Raw genomic sequence first — 22,426 nt, 5'->3', positions numbered from 1 at the left:
AAACCCTTAACTATAGTGAGTGCTTTGCTATCTCACTGAACATTTTTCTCTCTCAGTACCCAGTGCTTTCTTCTCTAACTCTTTATAATATTCTCAGTCAGAGCTCAGTGCCCTCCCTTGCTTCACTGTACTGCCAGTCAGTACTCAGTGCTCCTTCTTCAGTATTATAGTTTTTCTTTCGATACTATGTACTGTACAGTGGTGGAGAGTAATGTCACTGTTTTTATTGAACAATTATCAAATTCTCACACAATTCTCTCAAAAGAATATTGGGTTCCAACGATGGCATCACTGTTCTTTGAAAGTCATTGCTCACAGTCACAGAATTAATCATAATGAAGTAAATCGTTTTTTACTTCAGCAATTGTACAAGCATCCACATATCACTGTTGTGCATACAAGCTTATGACACCACCTGATACAGCAGGACCAGACACTAAAGGAACACAGTTCGGTCTATTCAGTGTGAGTATTCATTATTTTTCTTGATGCCTTAATACAAATTTGTTTAAAACGGGAGAGACCTTTTGTTTCAAGGAATTCATCAGTGCTGTATCAAACCTTTCCAGTTCGTGTAAGCTGAATGATGTCGCCTGAAGGTAGCAAATATAAACTTATCAATAATTCATCGGACTGAAGGGATTAATGATAAGAAACCGGTGAGCACTCCTGCAATCTGATGATAACGAGGAGACTAACAGTATGACAATGTGGTCTTGAGAAATCTTACTAACCAGCATAATTTTACATTAACCTACTACACACTGCTTGGTTACCATGGATTTGGGCTGACGTACAGTCTACAATGGCGTGCCGTGTCGCCAAACTGTTTATGTACCCTGAGATTTAACATCATATTCTAACATGGCATGTTTCGTAGCACATCTTCCATAGCGATTTATTTGGAGTGATGGCCATTGACTTTCTCTTGTGTGTTAATTATAACGTTTTAATATCGACATATATCAGTAACAAGCAAGAGGATACCGAGATACGATGGGAAGAACAGCCCAAAAGTCATTAGCATATAACTCTTACTTAAAATCAAAAACACCTGAATCACTCTCCCAATTTTAAATTGCTAGAAATCATGCAAAAGCTGTATTAAATCTATCTAAATCAAACTTTCTTCAAAAGCAAGCATCAAAACTACTTAACAACCCTAATGACAATAGAATATTCTGGTCAACTCTTAATTCTTTCAATAATAACTTTAACAAGTCATCTTCCATTCCCCCACTAAAATCTTCAGATGGCAATATTACAAATGACCCACGTGGGAAAGCGGATATCTTTGCTAGTACCTTTGCAAGAAACTCTACCGTACATGATACCAGCCAGAATGTCTCAGTACTGGAACTTGATTCTCCCGAAATTGCTCCACTTAAAATACAGACAAGATTTGTAAAATCCATCCTAGACAATTTACCTACCAACAAAGCTCCAGGTCCAGATGGAATTCCGCCAATTGTTTTGAAAAATTGTTCCCCTGAACTTGCCTCTGTCCTAGCTAAATTATTCAGACTATGCATATGTACTTCTTTATTCCCAAATTCATGGAAAGAAGCCAATATCCACCCAGTTCCGAAGAAAGGAAGTTCGTCTGACCCCTCCAATTACAGACCAATAGCTATCACATCTTCTCTTGGTAAGGTATTTGAAACTTTAATTAATAAGCATATTGTTAAACATTTTGAATCCAACAACTTAATTAATGATAGACAATACGGTTTTCGCCACGAAAGATCCACCATTGACATACTCAATCTCTTAACTCATACCATCCATCAATCAATTGATCTTTTTGGAGAAACTCATGCAGTAGCTCTTGATATCTCTAAAGCTTTCGACAGAGTATGGCACCGTTCCCTGCTGTCCAAACTCCCTTGCTATGGACTAATGTCTTTTGTTCCTTTGATTTCTTCTTATCTTAGTGACAGGAAAATAAGAGTAAAAGTAGATGATGTATATTCGAATTTCCACTCAATTAACGCCGACGTGCCGCAGGGATCAGTTCTGGCGCCAACCCTATTTCTGGTTCATATTAATGATCTCTTATCTGTTACTCACAATCCCATTCACTCATAAGCAGATGACTCAACACTACATAGTTCATTCACACTCAGACATCCATTTACAAAGTCTAATATCTCTACCTCTCAACTCAGTACAGCCATCTCCATAAATCAAGATCTATCTGCAATCAGTGAATGGGGACAAAACAACCTTGTCTCTTTTAATGCTAGTAAAACTAAATATATTCAGTTTACTAATAGACAGATATTGCCTGATTCGTACATTACCTTCAGTGCTACTAATATTCCCATCTCCAAAAGTATTGAAATTCTTGGTGTCTCACTTAACAGTGCCCTCAGCTGGACCTCTCATGTCAGATCACTTGCTAAAACCGCCTCAAAGAAACTTGGATTATTGTACAGAGTCCGTAACTTCTTCGCCGATGAGCAGTTAGCTATAATTTATAAGAGTCATGTGCGCTCTCAGCTTGAATATTGCTCACCCTTGGGGAATGGTTGTGGAGAGGTTGCATTAAGACAACTAGACAAAATTCAGAATAAAGCTGTTAGAATCATTAACAACCCTGCCATTGCATATAAACTACCTCCCCTGCAAGTAAGAAGGAATGTTGCCTCCCTTGCATTATTTTACAGATATTTTTTTGGCAAATGCTCAGACGAAGTTGCGTCCATGGTGCCACCTCTCCATGCCTTCCCTCGTGCTACACGGGCATCTAGTAGCGCTCATGACTGGAATGTCACTCAACCATATTGCAGAACTTCTGCCTATCAGAATTCTTTCATTCCCCGAACTGCATCTCTCTGGAACTCGCTTCCCCAGAGTTGTTTTCCTCCAAATTTCAACCTACAACTGTTCAAGTCTAACTGTTACAGATATTTTATGAACAGAGGACACCAGTAATCTGGTGTATGGATTATTTTTTTTCTCCATTTGTTTTTCCTTCCTCCGTTGTTATTTGAAAAAAAAAAATTACGAAGGAAGACGTCTTGTGAATTCTCCCCAGCCACATTGCCTATGACCTTCATATGCCAGTCATGTAGGTGGTGACGGAGTGTTATCACCACACAATAAGTGTTACCTTGGAGTAGATGGCTTGCCGTCGTCATCACTGTGACGGCCTGCCTGTTGTATCTCAAGTATTTGTTCAGCGCCCAGTATCCATCACTGCATTACATTGGTCTCATCAAAATTTTCATAAGAAAAATCTAACCAGTAATAAAAATGGTTACCAGATAGTAAAGAAATATATACTATCCATAGGTGGCATACAGTAGCTAGTCAGTTATGGCGGAAAAGCCTGGGGTGTTCAGTAATAGTTATGTTGTTCAGAAAACATTTAAGTTTACCTGCGATAAGTGAGTTGATAAGGTATGTCCTCCATTAGCTCTGCTGACTTCATCGGGTGTATGAACACCAACCAGCTGCTGCTTTTGCATGAGGAGTATTGGAAACTACTGTAAATACACGATACACTCAAGGAATGTAACACCACTGCCTCAAGATAAGTAACCTCTCAAATAACGCGAGGGTTAGGTTCCTGGAGAGGTCGCGTTAGTTAAAAACGCGTTTTTTAAACATAATTTTCCCATAAGAAACAATGGTAATATTGGGGGTTACGTTCCTGGACTCTGGAAAAGTCTACCCATTTGGGGAGTTATGCTACTCTAAACTTAAAAGCAACAATATTAATTTGAAGGAAAATCCACGTAAAAAACAAAACAGTATATCTGGGGAGAAATAAACAACATTTGAGCCCTAGTTGGACCGAAGCGTTCTTTACTTCTCCCCAAATATATACTGTTTTCGTTTTTTACGTGGATTCTCTTTCAATTCTGCTTCATTTACGGCATTGTGAAAGTTCTTCAACATTATTAATGCATTAGTAGGTCATAAAAACACTAAAGTATAAGCAACATTATCATTACAGTACGTAGGTCACAAACAATAACACACACAGCCTCACTTCATCTATGCATCACTCGTCGTCTGCTGCTGTCCCTCCTTACCCCGCTACCCCACCTCCCGCCGCTCCCCACCCTAAATTTGTTGTCCTTCCTCGCTCTGTTGTCTTTCCTCTTCCTCTTCCTCTAACTCCCGTGATACTGGTGATGAAGATAACTCCCTTAAGTTTTCTGTCTTCTTCATAAAGAACTGCTCTATCTTGGTCTGAGTGGTTTTCTTCTTTCTGTTGTGCAGCATCAAGTTGTAACAGTTTAGATCTGTCATCACTTTCCTGGCCAAATTTTGTCCGAAAATGAGCCAAATTGCTCGGAATGGGGCCAATCTTCATTTTCGAATATTATAGTTCGAATAAAACCAGTTTAAGCAAGACAAATAAAAAATTGTATTTATGCATAAACTGCCACACACGGTCTATCAGCTCGGGACTGTCCAAGGCGCGCGAGGCTAATTTGAAACCATCACGTACGTGTAAAGTCGCGTTATATCAAGAAACCCCTGTTAGTTAAACATATCTCCTAAAATATTTGCTCGTGTTAAAACGAAAACGCGTTTTTTTAACTCGTGTTAGTTGAGAGATAACTGTACTCCATATGGAAAGTGTGTGTGTGTGTGTGTGTGTGTGTGTGTGTGTGTGTGTGTGTGTGTGTGTGTGTGTGTGTGTGTGTGTGTGTGTCCCATCAGTCTACAAATCACAAATGTCTCTGCGAGGGCGAAAGTGGCGTGGGCTACGAATTAGGAGTTTTTATTAGTCGGCCATCTTGCCTCCTTTAGCGCTTGTGAGAAACTTTAAGTCCTCGTGACAGCTGCCCACTATTCCTAACTGGGCTCCGAGATGTGAGAAGTCATAGTGCTTACATGTATTCATAATGAGCTCTTAGGATTTCAGTGTTTTGAGGCACTCTCTCCGGATTTACAAGTCATCCTAAGGATTTAAGAGCTTTAATAAATACCTGCCCAGACTTCTTAATAACACTGTTCCACAGTGAAACTGTTTCTGAGGTGAAAGCATTCAATTCCAAGTATTACTGGTCTGCTGATTACGAAAATGATAATTAAAATGCTCAGTTAATTGCAGTTTTTGATATGGTATGTTGCTACATAGTAAGGCAGGTACTCCAACAAGTAATACACCAACATCAGTTTCCATACAATTCATACATATTTCTTTTTCTATATCAACGAGTTTGGGCTTATATTGGCTCTATTAATTATTTACAGTACACCTATAATGACTGTATATGCAATCACTACGCTTACTTTTTCATATTAGATATTAATTTCGTTTTTGACTTCAGAAGACTCATCTGTGTACGATTAAACTGGCCTAGATATGTGGAACTGCTTCAATTCTCTAGATAACTTTTGCTACATATGTAGCAATGTCACACTGAAATCACAGAAGCAGACAATCACGCCTATCATCAAGAAAGTGTAAATGCAGTATTTTGGCTGTGCAGTAAGAAACCAGTACAAGAACTGGACATCGCATGTTTGTTGCAATGCATGTGCTTCAAATCTCCAACAATGGCTAAACAAAAAAGGAAGTCGATGCCTTTTGCTACTGCAGTAGTCTGGAGGGAGCCAACTGACCACTCATGCAATTGTTACTTTTGTTTCGTGTCTCGAGTGCGTCAGTGTCCAAATGTGAGAAAAAAAAAAAGACTAAACAGTTTGACTACCAGAATATTCCGTCTGCAATAGACCCAGCTTCCCATGAAGATCAATTTCCTGCTCCACAGCCACCGGATACCTACAGTTTGAATCTGAAGATGAGCAAGATCAACGTGATAATTGAGCCTTCTACATTTGGGGATTCCACTTATGCTTCTGACTGTACAACTGAACCCCACATGATCACATAGTGTAAACTGAATGATCTGGTTCGAGATCTACAGCTTCCTATATGCAAAGCAGAGCTTCTTGGATCATGACTACAAGGCTGAAACCTGATTATTACACTCTTTTTTCTATATTTACAAATCGACACAAAGAATTTACTCCATTCTACATAAAAGTTGGGACTTTTGTTACATGTAACGACGTAAATGGGCTGACAGAAGCTATGATCACAAAGCCGAAGACTGAAGATTTTTTATTGATTCTTTAAAATACAGCTTGAAAGCCGCTCCACTGCACAATGGAAATAAGTTACTGTTAAATCCAGTAGGACATGCAGTCAGCATGAATGAAACATATGAAAACTTTCAACTGTTCCATTTTATTAATATGGACAGCATAATTAACTGCAGTACTGTGCTTTGAAGGTTGTCTAACTTTTACTTGTATTGCAATCTGGCAACACTAAATACTGCTGCTTCCTCTGTGAATGGGATAGTTGGGCCAGGGGGTTTCATTGGAACAAGAAGGATTGCCCACCCTGCAATACTTTGAATTCTGGAAGGAAACACGTGCTGAATCTTCCTCAAGTGGATCCTAATAAGATACTTCTACCCTCTTTGTTTATCAAGCTGGGATTATCGAAGATTTTCATCAAAGCCTTGGATAAAACTAGTGCTGATCACTGGCATCTAAAAACGAAATTCACAACACTCAGAGAGGGAAAAATAAAGGCAGGAGTGTTTGTATGACCATAAATATGAGGACTTCTCAGAGATGAAAGATTTGATGAAATATTGAGTGATGTGCAAAAACAAGCATGGGGAGACTTCCGATTGGTTCTTGAAGGCTTCTTGGGAAACAAAGAGAGATGAAAACTATCAGCATCTCATCGAAAACACGTTGCAGGCATACAGGTAATTGCATTGCAGCAGCTCCTTAAAAATACACTGACATTCGCACCTCAACTTTTACCCAGAAAATTATGTTCCAGTAAGTGACGAGCACGGGGAAAGATTCCACCAGAACATGTCTAGAATTATATATAAATATATATATATATATATATATATATATATATATATATCAAGGAAAGCGGAATACACCACTTTTTGCGGATCTTTGTTGGACCACAAGCAGAGATGCACCTGACGCCATGTACAAGAGGCAGGCTAAAAAGTGCTTTTTAGAAGCATGATAAACGTGTTTGAGTGTTGCTATTATTTTTTCCTATTGTTTTTTTCTTACTGATTTTGGGTCTGGGATTAAAATCATTGAAAATTTTCAACTATTTTCATTACGAAATATTATCCAAAATATATATATATATATATATATATATATATATATATATATAAAATATATATATATATATATATATATAAAATATATATATATATATATATATATACATATATATATATTTATATATATATATATACAGTAATATACGAACATTATATTTACATGAAGACGTTAACTAATTATTAGTTTTCTTTGGTAAATAATTGTTTAGCTTTCAATGTTACTCTCAAGATATATAATTTTGTTGAACAATTTCTCATACTCTACAGAACAGTGCATATTACTGAAGACACTAATTGGTAAGCTACTTTCTCACCTGATTATTTACTTCTTGTGTTGGTATTTTCATCATACAATTATCTGACAGGTTGTACAATAAATAATGTCAGCTACAAGGAAACAGAAGACTAGGGCCTATCAGCACATTGTTTGAATATCCATCACCTTCAATCACCCGAAGCAATATTAAATTGTCTGGCGGTAGCGATACTAAATATCAAACGGACTTTATCATTAGCACCTTCAGTCCGAGTAAGGAATTTGTTATATTATGGGTGTCTCATTATTATACACAGCTGACGAAAGAGTTTTCGATTCGGAGGGTCTGCTATATCATTCATTAACTCCTTCAGTGTTAAGGCGCTTTCCCAGGTGGAATGCAATCGCGTGGCAGCACCAAGAATAGACTCAAACAACTTGTCATGCAGTGGCTGGTAAGAGTCTATCTATCTATCCATAGCCCGACGCCCTAATCCTGCAAAGGGTGGCCGCAGAGAAAACGCCTCCAAGTCGCTCTGTCACCCACCATTTGACTACCCTCCCCCCAACTCACTCCCCCCTCCCTCATATACCTCTCAACTCCATCCCTCCTCCTCATCCTCGGTCTACCCCTCCCTCTCCCTCCCTCCACCTCACCTACATACACCCTCTTAGTCAGTCTTTCATTCTCCATTCTCTCCACATGTCCAAACCACCTCAGTGTATTATTTTCTCCTAATCTTCTCAACCACATCCACATCCACCCCACAACGTTCCTTCACTTCTTCATTCGTCAACCTGGTAAGAGACTTGTATATTATCTGTACGCCGACTGACCTTGGCCCGTATTCTCGTCGCCTAAGGAAGATTCCTAACACCACCTCCTTTCACGATTTATTTCTGAATATGGATGATTAATATCTATTTGTGCGTTATTGATGGGTAGTATGGCGATATTGGAAGGATTTATATAAAACAGAAGCGGACAGTGAGGTGTAATAAACAAAATAAATCTCTTTGGAGATAATGTTAAGGAGCTTCCTCAACCGACGAGAATACGAGCCCTTGAATCGTCTGCCCTAGGGTAAGCCACTCAGGCAACCGGCGATAAATCATCATGGTAACTTGCAAGCAGTGTTGCCAGGTCTAGGGAAATTTCCCTTTTCTAGGGAAAAACTGACCCCCAGAGGGAAAAAGGTAAGAACAGTAACAACTAGTCAAAATCTAGGGAAAATCGACATGAAGTTTTCTCTCTATATCTATCTATCTATCTCTATATATCTATATCTATCTCTATATATCTATATCTATCTATATATCTATATCTATCTATCTATATATCTATATATATATATATATATATATATATATATATACAGTCATATGATTTACAAATGAGTCACATTTGTCAACCATCTTAGAATGTTACCTCAAGCCAGACTACCTAAGAGGCACTAACAGTAAGTAATGTATGCTTCAGAGATCCAGCCAACTTTCTCCCACTGGAGGAAATGTACCTTGGTGGTCGAGTAACAGTGTCACTTTACAGCAACCCTGACCACAGGCAGCAAGTCCACAACTTCAGAATAACATGCCTTGATTTCTATGATGAAGGAGAGTCTCAAATAATGAAGAGATTTAAACTGACCCAGTTCTGCAAAATCTCGAGGCCATGGACCTTCAAAGTTTCCTGAAGAAAACTGTTATGTCTGTCGTTCCCCTAGCATCTCACTTTCCTAACCTGATTCCTGTGGGGTGTATAAATGGACTTGACACTGAATGGGGTTTCCTGCGCAACACGGACTTGGGTGTGGAAAGTGATATGAATATGTGCAAGTTTTGAATGAAAGTAAACAACATGAAGGAAAGAGATAATTCACCATTGTTTCCCCCGCTTGGAAGTTTCATGATGAAACTGATGTGTTTGCTTCACGCAAGTGCTGTGGTGGAGAGTATTTTTTTCTCAGATTAATTTAATGAAAACAAAAACAAGGAACCAGTTACACTCATCAACTCTCAATGGGCTGCTTCATGCAAAAGTAACCTTCGAACCTGCTTCATGTAACAGTTCCAAGATTTTTCCTAGCCATCTTAAGAGGATGCAAAAAGGCTACAAAACCGAAGGCCCTAAACACTAAATTGTAAGTACTGTACTCTGCTGTGACTATTTTGCTACTCTGTAAATTCATGCACCAGTATATCATCACAATTTTTGCAAATTAAAGCAACCTAGAGAAATTTAACGGCAAAAAGGGAAATATTGAGGGTGGATCTAGGGAAATATGACTGAGTATATCTGGCAACACTGCTTGCAAATACGGCAATGAGAAGTGCCTGTATTATCATCAGCTGCGGAGATCTCCAATGGTGTTGCCAATTATGCGTTTTTATTCTAGATCCAGATATTAACGAAATCTAGCTACAGGACATTTCTACAAAATATCAGCGATATTCCAGTGATTGTAGGCACTTTAACGATTTCCTGGATTTATTTATTATTTACAGTCATTCTTGTTCAGTGTTTTTCAAACTTTTTCACTTCATTCCCCACTTCTGGGGATCGTAACATCCTCGTGGCCCCACTTCAGTTTTCTCGCAAGCCCCTTATAAAAAAAAGAAAAAAACTTATGGTGTTCTCCATTATTTTAAATCTTACAGCGATCAATCGGAATGCATATTTTGTTACATACCAATGGGATGGATGGCACTGCTTTCAGTCAGTCGACTGGTTCGTGGTTAAGTCACTGGCATCGCACATCTAATATCTGGGTCCACCTCCAGCAACTTTCGGCTTTTACTTTTTATGTGTAGAAGGGTGGAGAAAGCAGAATCACGTAAATATGTTATGGAAAATGGCAAGGACTCAAGTGTGATTTCACAGACACACTGACTTATACTTACGCTAGTCCGCTATAGCCACCCTAAAAGCCTGCCATGGCCTCCTTGGAATCTAGCTGTTTGTGAATGCATGTTTAGTGGTAGTTGTAGCTCTGGATCTGGCAACACCACTCACTGCCTCATCTTCCTTACCAGTTTATTTTACGTGTTACACTAACATACTTTTTACTCATTTTAAAATTTATTTGTATTTCTAAAAGAATTTCTTAGTCGAGGTCTTTCGCACTATAAGTCTGAAATAAAGCCTTCATTCATGTCAAAAGGCCTCTCCTAAATGCATTAAACTATCTAGAGTTGGCGAGAATAAATTTATTGATACGCCATAATAGTGAAGGATTAATATTAAAATATAAAATATTGACACTGCTTGCAAAAATAAGTATGTAAATGAAAAAATCAGTCATTAACCCTTTATATCCGCTGGCGTTTTTGAACACTATTCTTGCTGCTGACGGACGATTTTATTCACTTAAGGGAAGACTTTTCGTACTGAAGAACTTACCATAAATTTTACACCAGTATTTGTTATATTCTCTTACCCAAATATGATGCTGGTTAAGCCAGAAGAATTTCTTCGTACACACCGATAACGTATCTTTCCCTTATATTCTCGCTACTTACAGACATTAAGTTTAGAATATTTTTTGACATGGTGAAGTATGATGTAACTTTCATCACCCATCACTATATATTGGCTCTCCCATATTAAAAATAATCATCTTGAGGCAGCAGCAGCAGTAGTAGTAAATCTTGTAGCCCCATGTTTATCTGTAACGGGAATCTGATGGACTGAAGGCTGAATTTGTCCTTCTCAGACAGACCACCATTCTACTTCGGAGGGATAAGGATACAGCTGAGGGACGTTTGTATATCCAGGCTATTCAGCCGAACGGTTATATCAGTGCCACCACATGAAGGCATCCCTCTCCAGTGCCTTGAAGAAGTATCAAAAACGAATTAACATCACTTCATTCAACAGATGAAGACAAGCTGCTGTACATGAAGTGCATACAATGTTACCTGTGACGAGAGCTATTCTGCCTGTGAGTGTGCATGGCGAAGTAGTGATGGTGGTTGTGTCTGCTGATGCTTCCATAACGACTGGCTCACACTTGCGCCACGCTTTTTTTTTTTTTTTTTTTTTTTTTTTTTTTTTTTTGCCTATCGACCATTGGGGCCTGAGCCCCTGGTCATTAAGGCAAAATATATATATGTATATATATTGACATATATACACATATATATACGAACATATATATATACATACTTACATACATACACACATCCATGCATATGAACATACACACTTTCATGCACACGTACATATATATATAATAATTTTTTTATTATTTTTTTTGTAGTTTTATTTTTATTTATTTTTTAATATTTTTAACCTTATATGACTTATAATCAAAAATACCTAATCTAAAGACCCTAAAACTAACCACCTAACAGACAAATCACTAACCTATACTAAATCCTAAGAGACAAATAACTAGACCTACACTAATGGTAAAAAAGCCTCGACCAAGAGAGCGCAACGCTACCGCATTGAGAGCCTTATATTGGCAGTACAGGGTTGCCAGACGTTGCAGCACAAAATATGACGGACTCGGTGAAAAAATGACAAGTTCAGGGAAATAGGGACTTACATATGTATTTATATTTATGTTTATACACATAATATGTATATATTCTTGTGTATATATATAAATATATATATACAGATAAATGGATAGATAGATAGGTAGATATATAGATAGAGATATAGATATAGACAGATAAATATAGATACGGTATGTACAGTATGAGAGAGAGAGAGAGAGAGAGAGAGAGAGAGAGAGAGAGAGAGAGAGAGAGAGAGGGAATGTTGATGACTGGTTGGTTTATTGGCTGGTTGGTAGGTTTAGCTGTAAAATTATGCAAAGTAGGTACAGTATACAAGAATAGGGGGTGGTAGGTGTTGCCACACACTTTCAGCAAATATATTTTCATAAGTTGTAAAATGAGGAAGAATGTATAAGGTATTATAATTAGACAGTAGATAAAAGTGGCAATAACCTGTTTTAAAAGTATAAGTTGAGCTGCACTTCCCCAGCATGGGACAGAGGACATCATACACCTTTGTCCCCAGATCGTATGGCTTAACAGGTCCTGCGGAAAACATGCCCTCCTAACATGCCTTCAACAACCTTCCACTCCCGCCTCTCTCACTTTGTCAACTCCGTCACTCTGTTAATTGCACATGCCATTCATGGCTACACTCTGATGCGTCTAGTACGAGTAGCTAGTTCAGCATGTCAACACTGGCTGCATAAATATATACTAAACTATCTACTGTCGATTTGTAAACAGCAGAAAGCGAATAAAAAGGACAGGTTTACACTGTCCATTTCCTTAGGAAAATGAAATGACAGGCAGGTTTCCAAAGGGACGCTGTCCTTAAAAGGAAAACCAGGCAACCCTGCATGACTGGCACAAGGCCAGTCTGTGTGTGTGTGTGTGTGTGTGCACTAGGGAGGGAGGAAAGGGCAGCGTGAACTTTGGACTAGTGGAATGATTTAGCACTGTAATCTGTATATGAGAGAGAGAGAGAGAGAGAGAGAGAGAGAGAGAGTAATGTTGGCGTCTGTTGTAAATGCCTGCGAATACTGTACAGAACCACGACATAAAGCTAGTGCAATAATGTGAAGTAATGAACAGTAATGTACAATGGTGGTCGAACCCCTCTGTTTCCTCCTGGCCATGGCATCTTACAGGGCCAAGTGATACTGAGAACTCTGCCATGATGACTAAAACATCAACCAATTCATATAGAGGACGTTGTTTTAAGTTCATTGCTACTGCTTCCAGACGATTTCTTTAGCTTAGGAGAGTCCCTTGGTAATGAATGAAATACTTCAGAATATATTGTTAAGAAGTAGGGTCCTCTAGTTAGGTAGTGCTGGAGAATTTCCGATGTTTCCCATGGTTCCGCTATGCATCACAGTCCCAGATAGCCTGTATTTGTGAGTGGAAGTATTTTGTGCGGTATACAATAATTTTTGTGCTCCTTTTCTCTGTAATGTTTTATTTATGTGACTTAAATTATGCAGTTGAGTGTTATGCAGTGTATGTAAATTCTGGTATGTTTTGGATGTCTCCAATTTGGTAATGGTTGTAACAGTTGCTCCCTTGAGAATGCACGAGAACTGTGGAGAAGTAGTAAATGATTCTAGTAAACAGGGAGCTTATATAAGGGTGGGAAAGACACTAGATCAGTTTTAGTTAGTTTTTAGTTCATTTTGTTGTGGTTCAGTGAAGTGCAGTTTGTGAACTCTTTATATCTTCGGTTCTTGTGAAAATAGTGAAGCATTGCTGGGAAGCATTAAGTGTCAGTGCAGTTAGTGAAGTTTGTATTTCTTTGGTGCTTGTGAAAACAGTGTAGATGGCAAGCATTAAGTGTAATTATCTGGAAATTAAAGACAGTGAACTTTAGAAGCCAATGTTTATTTTCAGTGCCTGTGCTGCTGTGTTGTTGTACACTGAAAGGCTGCCTATAGGAAGAACAACTCACTGGGCAATGTCCTTCCTATACTGATATACTGCTGTTGGAGCTTCTTATACTAATCTACTGCTGTTGGAACATGTGGCAGTGTAACAGTGGTGTCAGGAGTGTGGATCATAAAGTGCTGCAGTGAGTCAAACCTTTGACATGGAGGCAGGTGTACAGACGAGAAGCCAGGCTAGGCAGGACGAGGTGTCATTGGCTTCAATCATGAAACTGTTCCATGCACAAAGTGTGCAGTTAAAGGCCCAAAATGAAAGACAGAAAGAAATCAAAACACTGCAGGCACAGAGTGAACAATTAGAGACACAAAGTGAAGAACAAAAAGAATAAAATGAACAGCTTCAAGAGGCATTACAGAAGCAACAGAGAGAATTACAACTGAGGATGCAAAGACAGGTAGATGCTTTCATGGGGGAAATGAAGGAAAAACAGCAACAGCTTAACCGCTAGGATACGCAATTCGATTGATCGAACTTCCCTGAAAACCAGTACAGTATATGGACCCGATTTTTCAACTCTTACAGAAGTAAAAAAATTCATGCCCAAGGTTTAGAGCTTGAATTTACACACGTTATTCCGCAAACCAGAGCATTTTAGACCAACTGGTTCATGAGCTATAGCCCATCAAAACTGAAAAAAGTTACCCTTCCAGGCGGAGCGACTTCAGTTTTCTATGCACCCCCACCCTTCCCTCCCTCATTCCTTCCCGCCCCTCCCATGACCTTCCTCGCCCGCTCCCATCACCCCCCCTCTTCCTCCCCTCCCCATTACCCCCTACCCCCTACCCCACCCTTCATAATTTTACCACTCCATTGTGTTTTTCAAACAATAGCATGCACAATAATTATGTCGGTGTTCCTCAACCACTGTAAAGGACATGAAAAAACAGCAGTTTAGCATATCTGTACAAGCCATTATTGCGAAATACTGGGACACCAGGGTCAGGCTAAAAATAGCCGGCAATATTGACACAGGCCATATGCTATGGTCGCATGGCATATATATAATATAGCAAATGCAATGATATTGCAAAGGAAAGCATATATATATATATATATATATATATATATATATATATATATATATATATATATATATATATATATATATATATATATATATATATATATATGGATAATGCATAGGACAAATTGTCGGCTCATGGGAGAATTAGCCCTGAGGTGAGCCACAGTAACGGCAAAAGACAGCCCACTCCCACACAAGCGATAACGGGGCAAGTAGGAGGCTGGAAATAAATAAAACTGTCTTGAACTAGCAAGGCAATACCGGGAAAAGTATTCCAATAGACTTCAACATAAAAAATACAGCAAATTATGACAAACCTAACAGGAAAAGCCTGGGAAAAGCTGTAAAACTTTTGACACACGCGGTGGAGGGGTCACGAGGTCAAGAGAGATAATTACCTCGGTGCTAATCACAGCTGAGATTGCCCGAGACTCAGCTGAAACTCTACACCACAGAGAGTGACTTATGCTTTGATAAACAAAGAGTATTAAAAGGATAAGCATATGCAAAAAACCTTCTGCAGGTACATAATTGTGCCAGTAACGTGCTTCCCCCACCAAAGAAAAAATAACATTAAAAAAAACATGAAAACCACACATTGTTTCGTGCATCGGTGTATGCAGTTAACTAATAATCTGGTATTGAACGATAACACGGGACATGAATAGTAATAATGACTTATAATACTGTGGGTGGGCGAGGGAGGGGAGGGAGGTAAGTGGACGACATACTACAGTGGGTGGTGGGTTGGGGTGGAGGGGGAGAGGCCTAGAGGGGAGGTACGGGGGTACAGAGGTGCTCGTCTGAACTGTCTTCATGCATTCCTCCACCTCTACGACGGGTGCTACGCACCCGTCTAGCAACAAACTCTCATCCCTTTCCTGTCGCACTCTCTAATGCAAGAGTTAACCGTTAATCCCAGTTCTTCATTTATGCAACAGGTCAACTCTGGAACTGTCTCCCTCTGTCTGTATTTACTGTTTCCTATGATCTTCAGTCTTACAAACGCAGTATGTCCAGGCATTTCGAAATGATTGGATCTTGAATTTGGCTCTCTCTTGTATTTTGTTTATCTCTTGCAAGGAACAGTTTTGCGGGTTCGTTGCCTTTGGTTCCTTCTTCCTTACATAAAAGAAAAAAAAAACATGTAGCAATGTCACACTGAAATCACAGAAGCAGACAATCACGCCTATCATCAAGAAAGTGTAAATGTAGTATTTTGGCTGTGCAGTAAGAAACCAGTACAAGAACTGGACACCGCATGTTTGTTGCAATGCATGTGCTTCAAATCTCCAACAATGGCTAAACAAAAAAGGAAGTCGATGCCTTTCGCTATTGCAGTAGTCTGGAGGGAGCCAACTGACCACTCATGCAATTGTTACTTTTGTTTCGTGTCTCGAGTGCGTCAGTGTCCAAATGTGAGAAAAAAAAATGACTAAACAGTTTGACTACCAGAATATTCCGTCTGCAATAGACCCAGCTTCCCATGAAGATCAATTTCCTGCTCCACAGCCACCGGATTCCTACAGTTTGAATCTGAACATGAGTAAGATCAACGTGATAATTGAGCCTTCTAGATTTGGGGATTCCACTTATGCTTCTGACTGTACAACTGAACCCCACATGATCACATAGTGTAAACTGAATGATCTGGTTCGAGATCTACAGCTTCCTATATGCAAAGCAGAGCTTCTTGGATCATGACTACAAGGCTGAAACCTATTTATTACACTCTTTTGTCCATATTTACAAATCGACCCAAAGAATTTACTCCATTCTACACAAAAGTTGGGACTTTTGTTGCATGTAACGACGTAAATGGGCTGACAGAAGCTATGATCACAAAACCGAAGACTGAAGATTTTTTATTGATTCTTTAAAATACAGCTTGAAAGCCGTTCTACTGCACAATGGAAATAAGTTACTGTTAAATCTACCAGGACATGCAGTCAGCATGAATGGAACATATGAAAACTTTAAACTGTTGCATTTTATTAATATGGACAGCATAATTAACTGCAGTACTGTGCTTTGTAGGTTGTCTAACTTTTACTTGTATTGCAACCTGGCAACACTAAATACTGCTGCTTCCTCTGTGAATGGGATAGTTGGGCCAGGGGGTTTCATTGGAACAAGAAGGATTGCCCACCCTGCAATACTTTGAATTCTGGAAAGGAAAACGAACTGAATCTTCCTCAACTGGATCCTAATAAGATACTTCTACCCTCTTTGCTTATTAAGCTGGGATTAACGAAGATTTTCGTCAAAGCCTTGGATAAAACTAGTGCTGATCGCTGGCATCTAAAAACGAAATTCACAACACCCAGAGCGGGAAAAATAAAGGCAGGAGTGTTTGTATGACCATAAATATGAGGACTTCTCAGAGATGAAAGATTTGATGAAATATTGAGTGATGTGCAAAAACAAGCATGGGGAGACTTCCGATTGGTTCTTGAAGGCTTCTTGGGAAACAAAGAGAGATGAAAACTATCAGCATCTCATCGAAAACACGTTGCAGGCATACAGGTAATTGGATTGCAGCAGCTCCTTAAAAATACACTGACATTCGCACCTCAACTTTTTCCCAGAAAATTGTGTTCCAGTAAGTGACGAGCACGGGGAAAGATTCCACCAGAACATGTCTAGAATTATATATATATATATATATATATATATATATATATATATATATATATATATATATATATAATTCTAGATATGTTCTGGTGGAATAATATATATATATATATATATATATATATATATATATATATATATATATATATATATATAATTCTAGACATGTTCTGGTGGAATATATATATATATATATATATATATATATATATATATATATATATATATATATATATATATATATATATATATATATATATATATATATAAAGGAAATTCGAATTCACCACTTTTTGTAGATCTTTGTTGGACCACAAGCAGAGATGCACCTGACGCCATATTCAAGAGGCAGGCTAAAAAATGCTTTTTGGAAGCATGGGAAACGTGTTTGAATGTTGCTATTTTTATTGCTATAGTTTTTTTTTTTTTTTAACTAATTTTGAGTTTGGGATTAAAACATTGAAAAATTTCAGCTATTTTCAATACGAAATATTTTCCATCATATAATATATATATACATGAGTCACATGTAATATACGAACATTATATTTATATGAAGACGTTAACTAATTATTAGTTTTCTTTGGTATATTATTGTTTAGTTTTCAGTGTTACTCTCAAGATATATAATTTTGATGAACAATTTCTCATACTCTACAGAACAATGCATGTAACTAAAGACAGTAATTGGTAAGCTACTTTCTCACCTGATTATTTACTTCTTGTGTTGGTATTTTCATCATACAATTATCTGACAGTTTGTACAATAAATAATGTCAGCTACAAGGAAACAGAAGACTAGGGCCTATCAGCACATTGTTTGAATATCCATCACCTTCAATCGCCCGAAGCAATATTAAATCGTCTGGCGGTAGCGATACTAAATATCAAACGGACTTTATCATTAGCACCTTCAGTCCGAGTAAGGAATTTGTTATATTATGGGTCTCATTATTATACACAGCTGACGAAAGAGTTTTCGATTCGGAGGGTCTGCTATATCATTCATTAACTCCTTCAGTGTTAAGGCGCTTTCCCAGGTGGAATGCAATCGTGTGGCAGCACCAAGAATAGACTCAAACAACTTGTCATGCAGTGGCTGGTAAGAGTCTATCTATCTATCTATAGCCCGATGCCCTAATCCCGCAAAGTGTGGCTGCAGAAAAAACGCCTCCAAGTCGGTCTGTCACCCACCATTTGACTACCTTCCCCCCAACTCACTCCCCCCTCCCTCATATACCTCTCAACTCCATCCCTCCTCCTCATCCTCGGTCTACCCCTCCCTCTACCTCACCTACATACACCCTCTTAGTCAGTCTTTCATTCTCCATTCTCTCCACATCTCCAAACCACCTCAGTGTATTATTTTCTCCTTATCTTCTCAACCACATCCACATCCACCCCACAACGTTCCTTCACTTCTTCATTCGTCAACCTGGTAAGAGACTTGTATATTATCTGTACGCCGACTGACCTTGGCCCGTATTCTCGTCGCCTAAGAAAGATTCCTAACACCACCTCCTTTCACGATTCATTTCTGAATATGGATGATTAATATCTATTTGTGCGTTACTGATGGGTAGTATGGCGATATTGGAAGGATTTATATAAAACAGGAGAAGACAGTGAGGTGTAATAAACAAAATAAATCGCTTTGGAGAAAATGTTAAGGAGCTTCCTCAACCGACGAGAATACGAGCCCTTGAATCGTCTGCCCTAGGGTAAGCCACTCAGGCAACCGGCGATAAATCATCATGGTAACTTGCAAGCAGTGTTGCCAGGTCTAGGGAAATTTCCCTTTTCTAGGGAAAAACTGACCCCCAGAGGGAAAAGGGAAGAAAAGTAAAAACTAGTCAAAATCTAGGGAAATCGACATGAAGTTTTCTCTCTCTATATATCTATCTATCTATCTATCTATCTATATATATATAGTCATATGATTTACAAATGAGTCACATTTGTCAACCATCTTAGAATGTTACATCAAGCCAGACTACCTATGAGGCACTAACAGTATGTAATGTATGGTTCAGAGATCCAGCCAACTTTCTCCCACTGGAGGAAATGTACCTTGGTGGTCGAGTAACAGTGTCACTTTACAGGAACCCTGACCACAGGCAGCTAGTGCACAACTTCAGAATAACATGCCTTGATTTCTATGATGAAGGAGAGTCTCAAATAATGAAGAGATTTAAACTGACCCAGTTCTGCAAAATCTCGAGGCCATGGACCCTCAAAGTGACCTGAAGAAAACTGTTATGTCTGTCGTTCCCCTAGCATCTCACTTTCCTAACCTGATTCCTGTGGGGTGTATAAATGAACCTGACACTGAATGGCGTTTGCTGCGCAACACGGACTTGGGTGTGGAAAGTGATATGAATATGTGCAAGTTTTGAATGAAAGTAAACAACATGAAGGAAAGAGATAATTCACCATTGTTTCCCCCGCTTGGAAGTTTCATGATGAAACTGATGTGTTTGCTTCACGCAAGTGCTGTGGTGGAGAGTATTTTTTTTTTAGATTAACTTAATGAAAACAAAAACAAGGAACCAGTTCAACTCATTAACCCTCAATGGGCTGCTTCATGCAAAAGTAACCTTCAAACCTGCTTCATGTAACAGTTTCAACATTTTTCCTAGCCATCTTACGAGGATGCAAAAAGGCTACAAAACCGAAGGCCCTAAACACTAAATTGTAAGTACTGTACTCTGCTGTGACTATTTTGCTACTCTGTAAATTCATGCACCAGTATATCATCACAATTTTTGCAAATTAAAGCAACCTAGAGAAATTTAACGGCAAAAAGGGAAATATTGAGGGTGGATCTAGGGAAATATGACTGAGTATATCTGGCAACACTGCTTGCAAATACGGCAATGAGAAGTGCCTGTATTATCATCAGCTGCGGAGATCTCCAATGGTGTTCCAAATTATGCGTTTTTATTCTAGATCCAGATATTAACGAAATCTAGCTACAGGACATTTCTACAAAATGTCAGCGATATTCCAGTGATTGTAGGCACTTTAACGATTTCCTGGATTTATTTATTATTTACAGTCATTCTTGTTCAGTGTTTCTCAAACTTTTTCACTTCATTCCCCACTTGTGGGGATCTTAACATCCTCGTGGCCCCACTTCAGTTTTCTCGCAAGCCCCTTATAAAAAAAAGAAAAAAAACTTATGGTGTTCTCCATTATTTTAAATCTTACAGCGATCAATCGGAATGCATATTTTGTTACATACCAATGGGATGGATGGCACTGCTTTCAGTCAGTCGACTGGTTCGTGGTTAAGTCACTGGCATCGCACATCTAATATCTGGGTCCACCTCCAGCAACTTTCGGCTTTTACTTTTTATGTGTAGAAGGGTGGAGAAAGCAGAATCACGTAAATATGTTATGGAAAATGGCAAGGACTCAAGTGTGATTTCACAGACACACTGACTTATACTTACGCTAGTCCGCTATAGCCACCCTAAAAGCCTGCCATGGCCTCCTTGGAATCTAGCTGTTTGTGAATGCATGTTTAGTGGTAGTTGTAGCTCTGGATCTGGCAACACCACTCACTGCCTCATCTTCCTTACCAGTTTATTTTACGTGTTACACTAACATACTTTTTACTCATTTTAAAATTTATTTGTATTTCTAAAAGAATTTCTTAGTCGAGGTCTTTCGCACTATAAGTCTGAAATAAAGCCTTCATTCATGTCAAAAGGCCTCTCCTAAATGCATTAAACTATCTAGAGTTGGCGAGAATAAATTTATTGATACGCCATAATAGTGAAGGATTAATATTAAAATATAAAATATTGACACTGCTTGCAAAAATAAGTATGTAAATGAAAAAATCAGTCATTAACCCTTTATATCCGCTGGCGTTTTTGGACACTATTCTTGCTGCTGATGGACGATTTTATTCACTTAAGGGAAGACTTTTCATACTGAAGAACTTACCATAAATTTTACACCAGTTCCAGCATAAGGCATTTGTTAAATTCTCTTACCCAAATATGATGCTGGTTAAGCCAGAAGAATTTCTTCGTACACACCGATAACGTATCTTTCCCTTATATTCTCGCTACTTACAGACATTAAGTTTAGAATATTTTTCGACATGGTGAAGTATGATGTAACTTTCATTACCCATCACTATATATTGGCTCTCCCATATTAAAAATAATCATCTTGAGGCAGCAGCAGCAGTAGTAGTAAATCTTGTAGCCCCATGTTTATCTGTAACGGGAATCTGATGGACTGAAGGCTGAATTTGTCCTCAGACAGACCACCATTCTACTTCGGAGGGATAAGGATACAGCTGAGGGACGTTTATATATCCAGGCTATTCAGCCGAACGGTTATATCAGTGCCACCACATGAAGGCATCCCTCTCCAGTGCCTTGAAGAAGTAGCAAAAACGAATTAACAACACTTCATTCAACGGATGAAAACAAGCTGCTGTACATGAAGTGCATACAATGTTACCTGTGACGAAAGCTATTCTGCCTGCGAGTGTGCATGGCGAAGTAGTGATGGTGGTTGTGTCTGCTGATGCTTCCATAACGACTGGCTCACACTTGCGCCACGCTACCGCATTGAGAGCCTTATATTGGCAGTACAGGGTTGCCATACGTTGCACCACAAAATATGACGGACTCGGTGAAAAAATGACAAGTTCAGGGAAATAAGGACTTACATATGTATTTATATTTATGCTTATACACATAACATGTATATATACTTGTGTATATATATAAATATATATATACAGATAGATGGATAGATAGATAGATAGACAGATAAATATAGATAGACATAGATATAGACATGGATAGACATACAGATAAATATAGATACTGTATGTACAGTATGAGAGAGAGAGAGAGAGAGAGAGAGAGAGAGAGAGAGAGAGAGAGAGAG

General features: G+C 38.6%; 1 protein-coding gene across 1 annotated transcript in view; it reads right to left on the bottom strand.

Annotated features, from left to right (window-relative positions):
* Window positions 1-22,136, bottom strand: part of LOC145394535 ((3R)-3-hydroxyacyl-CoA dehydrogenase-like) — a 45,213-nt gene extending 23,077 nt beyond the window's left edge. Inside the window, exon 1 of the mRNA XM_080268371.1 lies at window positions 21,992-22,136. Coding sequence (XP_080124497.1) covers window positions 21,992-22,136 — 145 coding nt within the window. The remainder of the gene's footprint in view (window positions 1-21,991) is intronic.
* Between the last annotated feature and the right edge of the window lie 290 nt (window positions 22,137-22,426).

Source organism: Coenobita brevimanus, chromosome 27 (genome assembly GCF_032717465.1).
Source record: "Coenobita brevimanus isolate Jiangsu-jjx chromosome 27, ASM3271746v2, whole genome shotgun sequence".
NCBI lineage: Eukaryota > Metazoa > Arthropoda > Malacostraca > Decapoda > Coenobitidae > Coenobita > Coenobita brevimanus.
The sequence above is the reverse complement of the archived record's forward strand: the minus strand, read 5'-3'. Positions and strand labels throughout refer to the sequence as shown.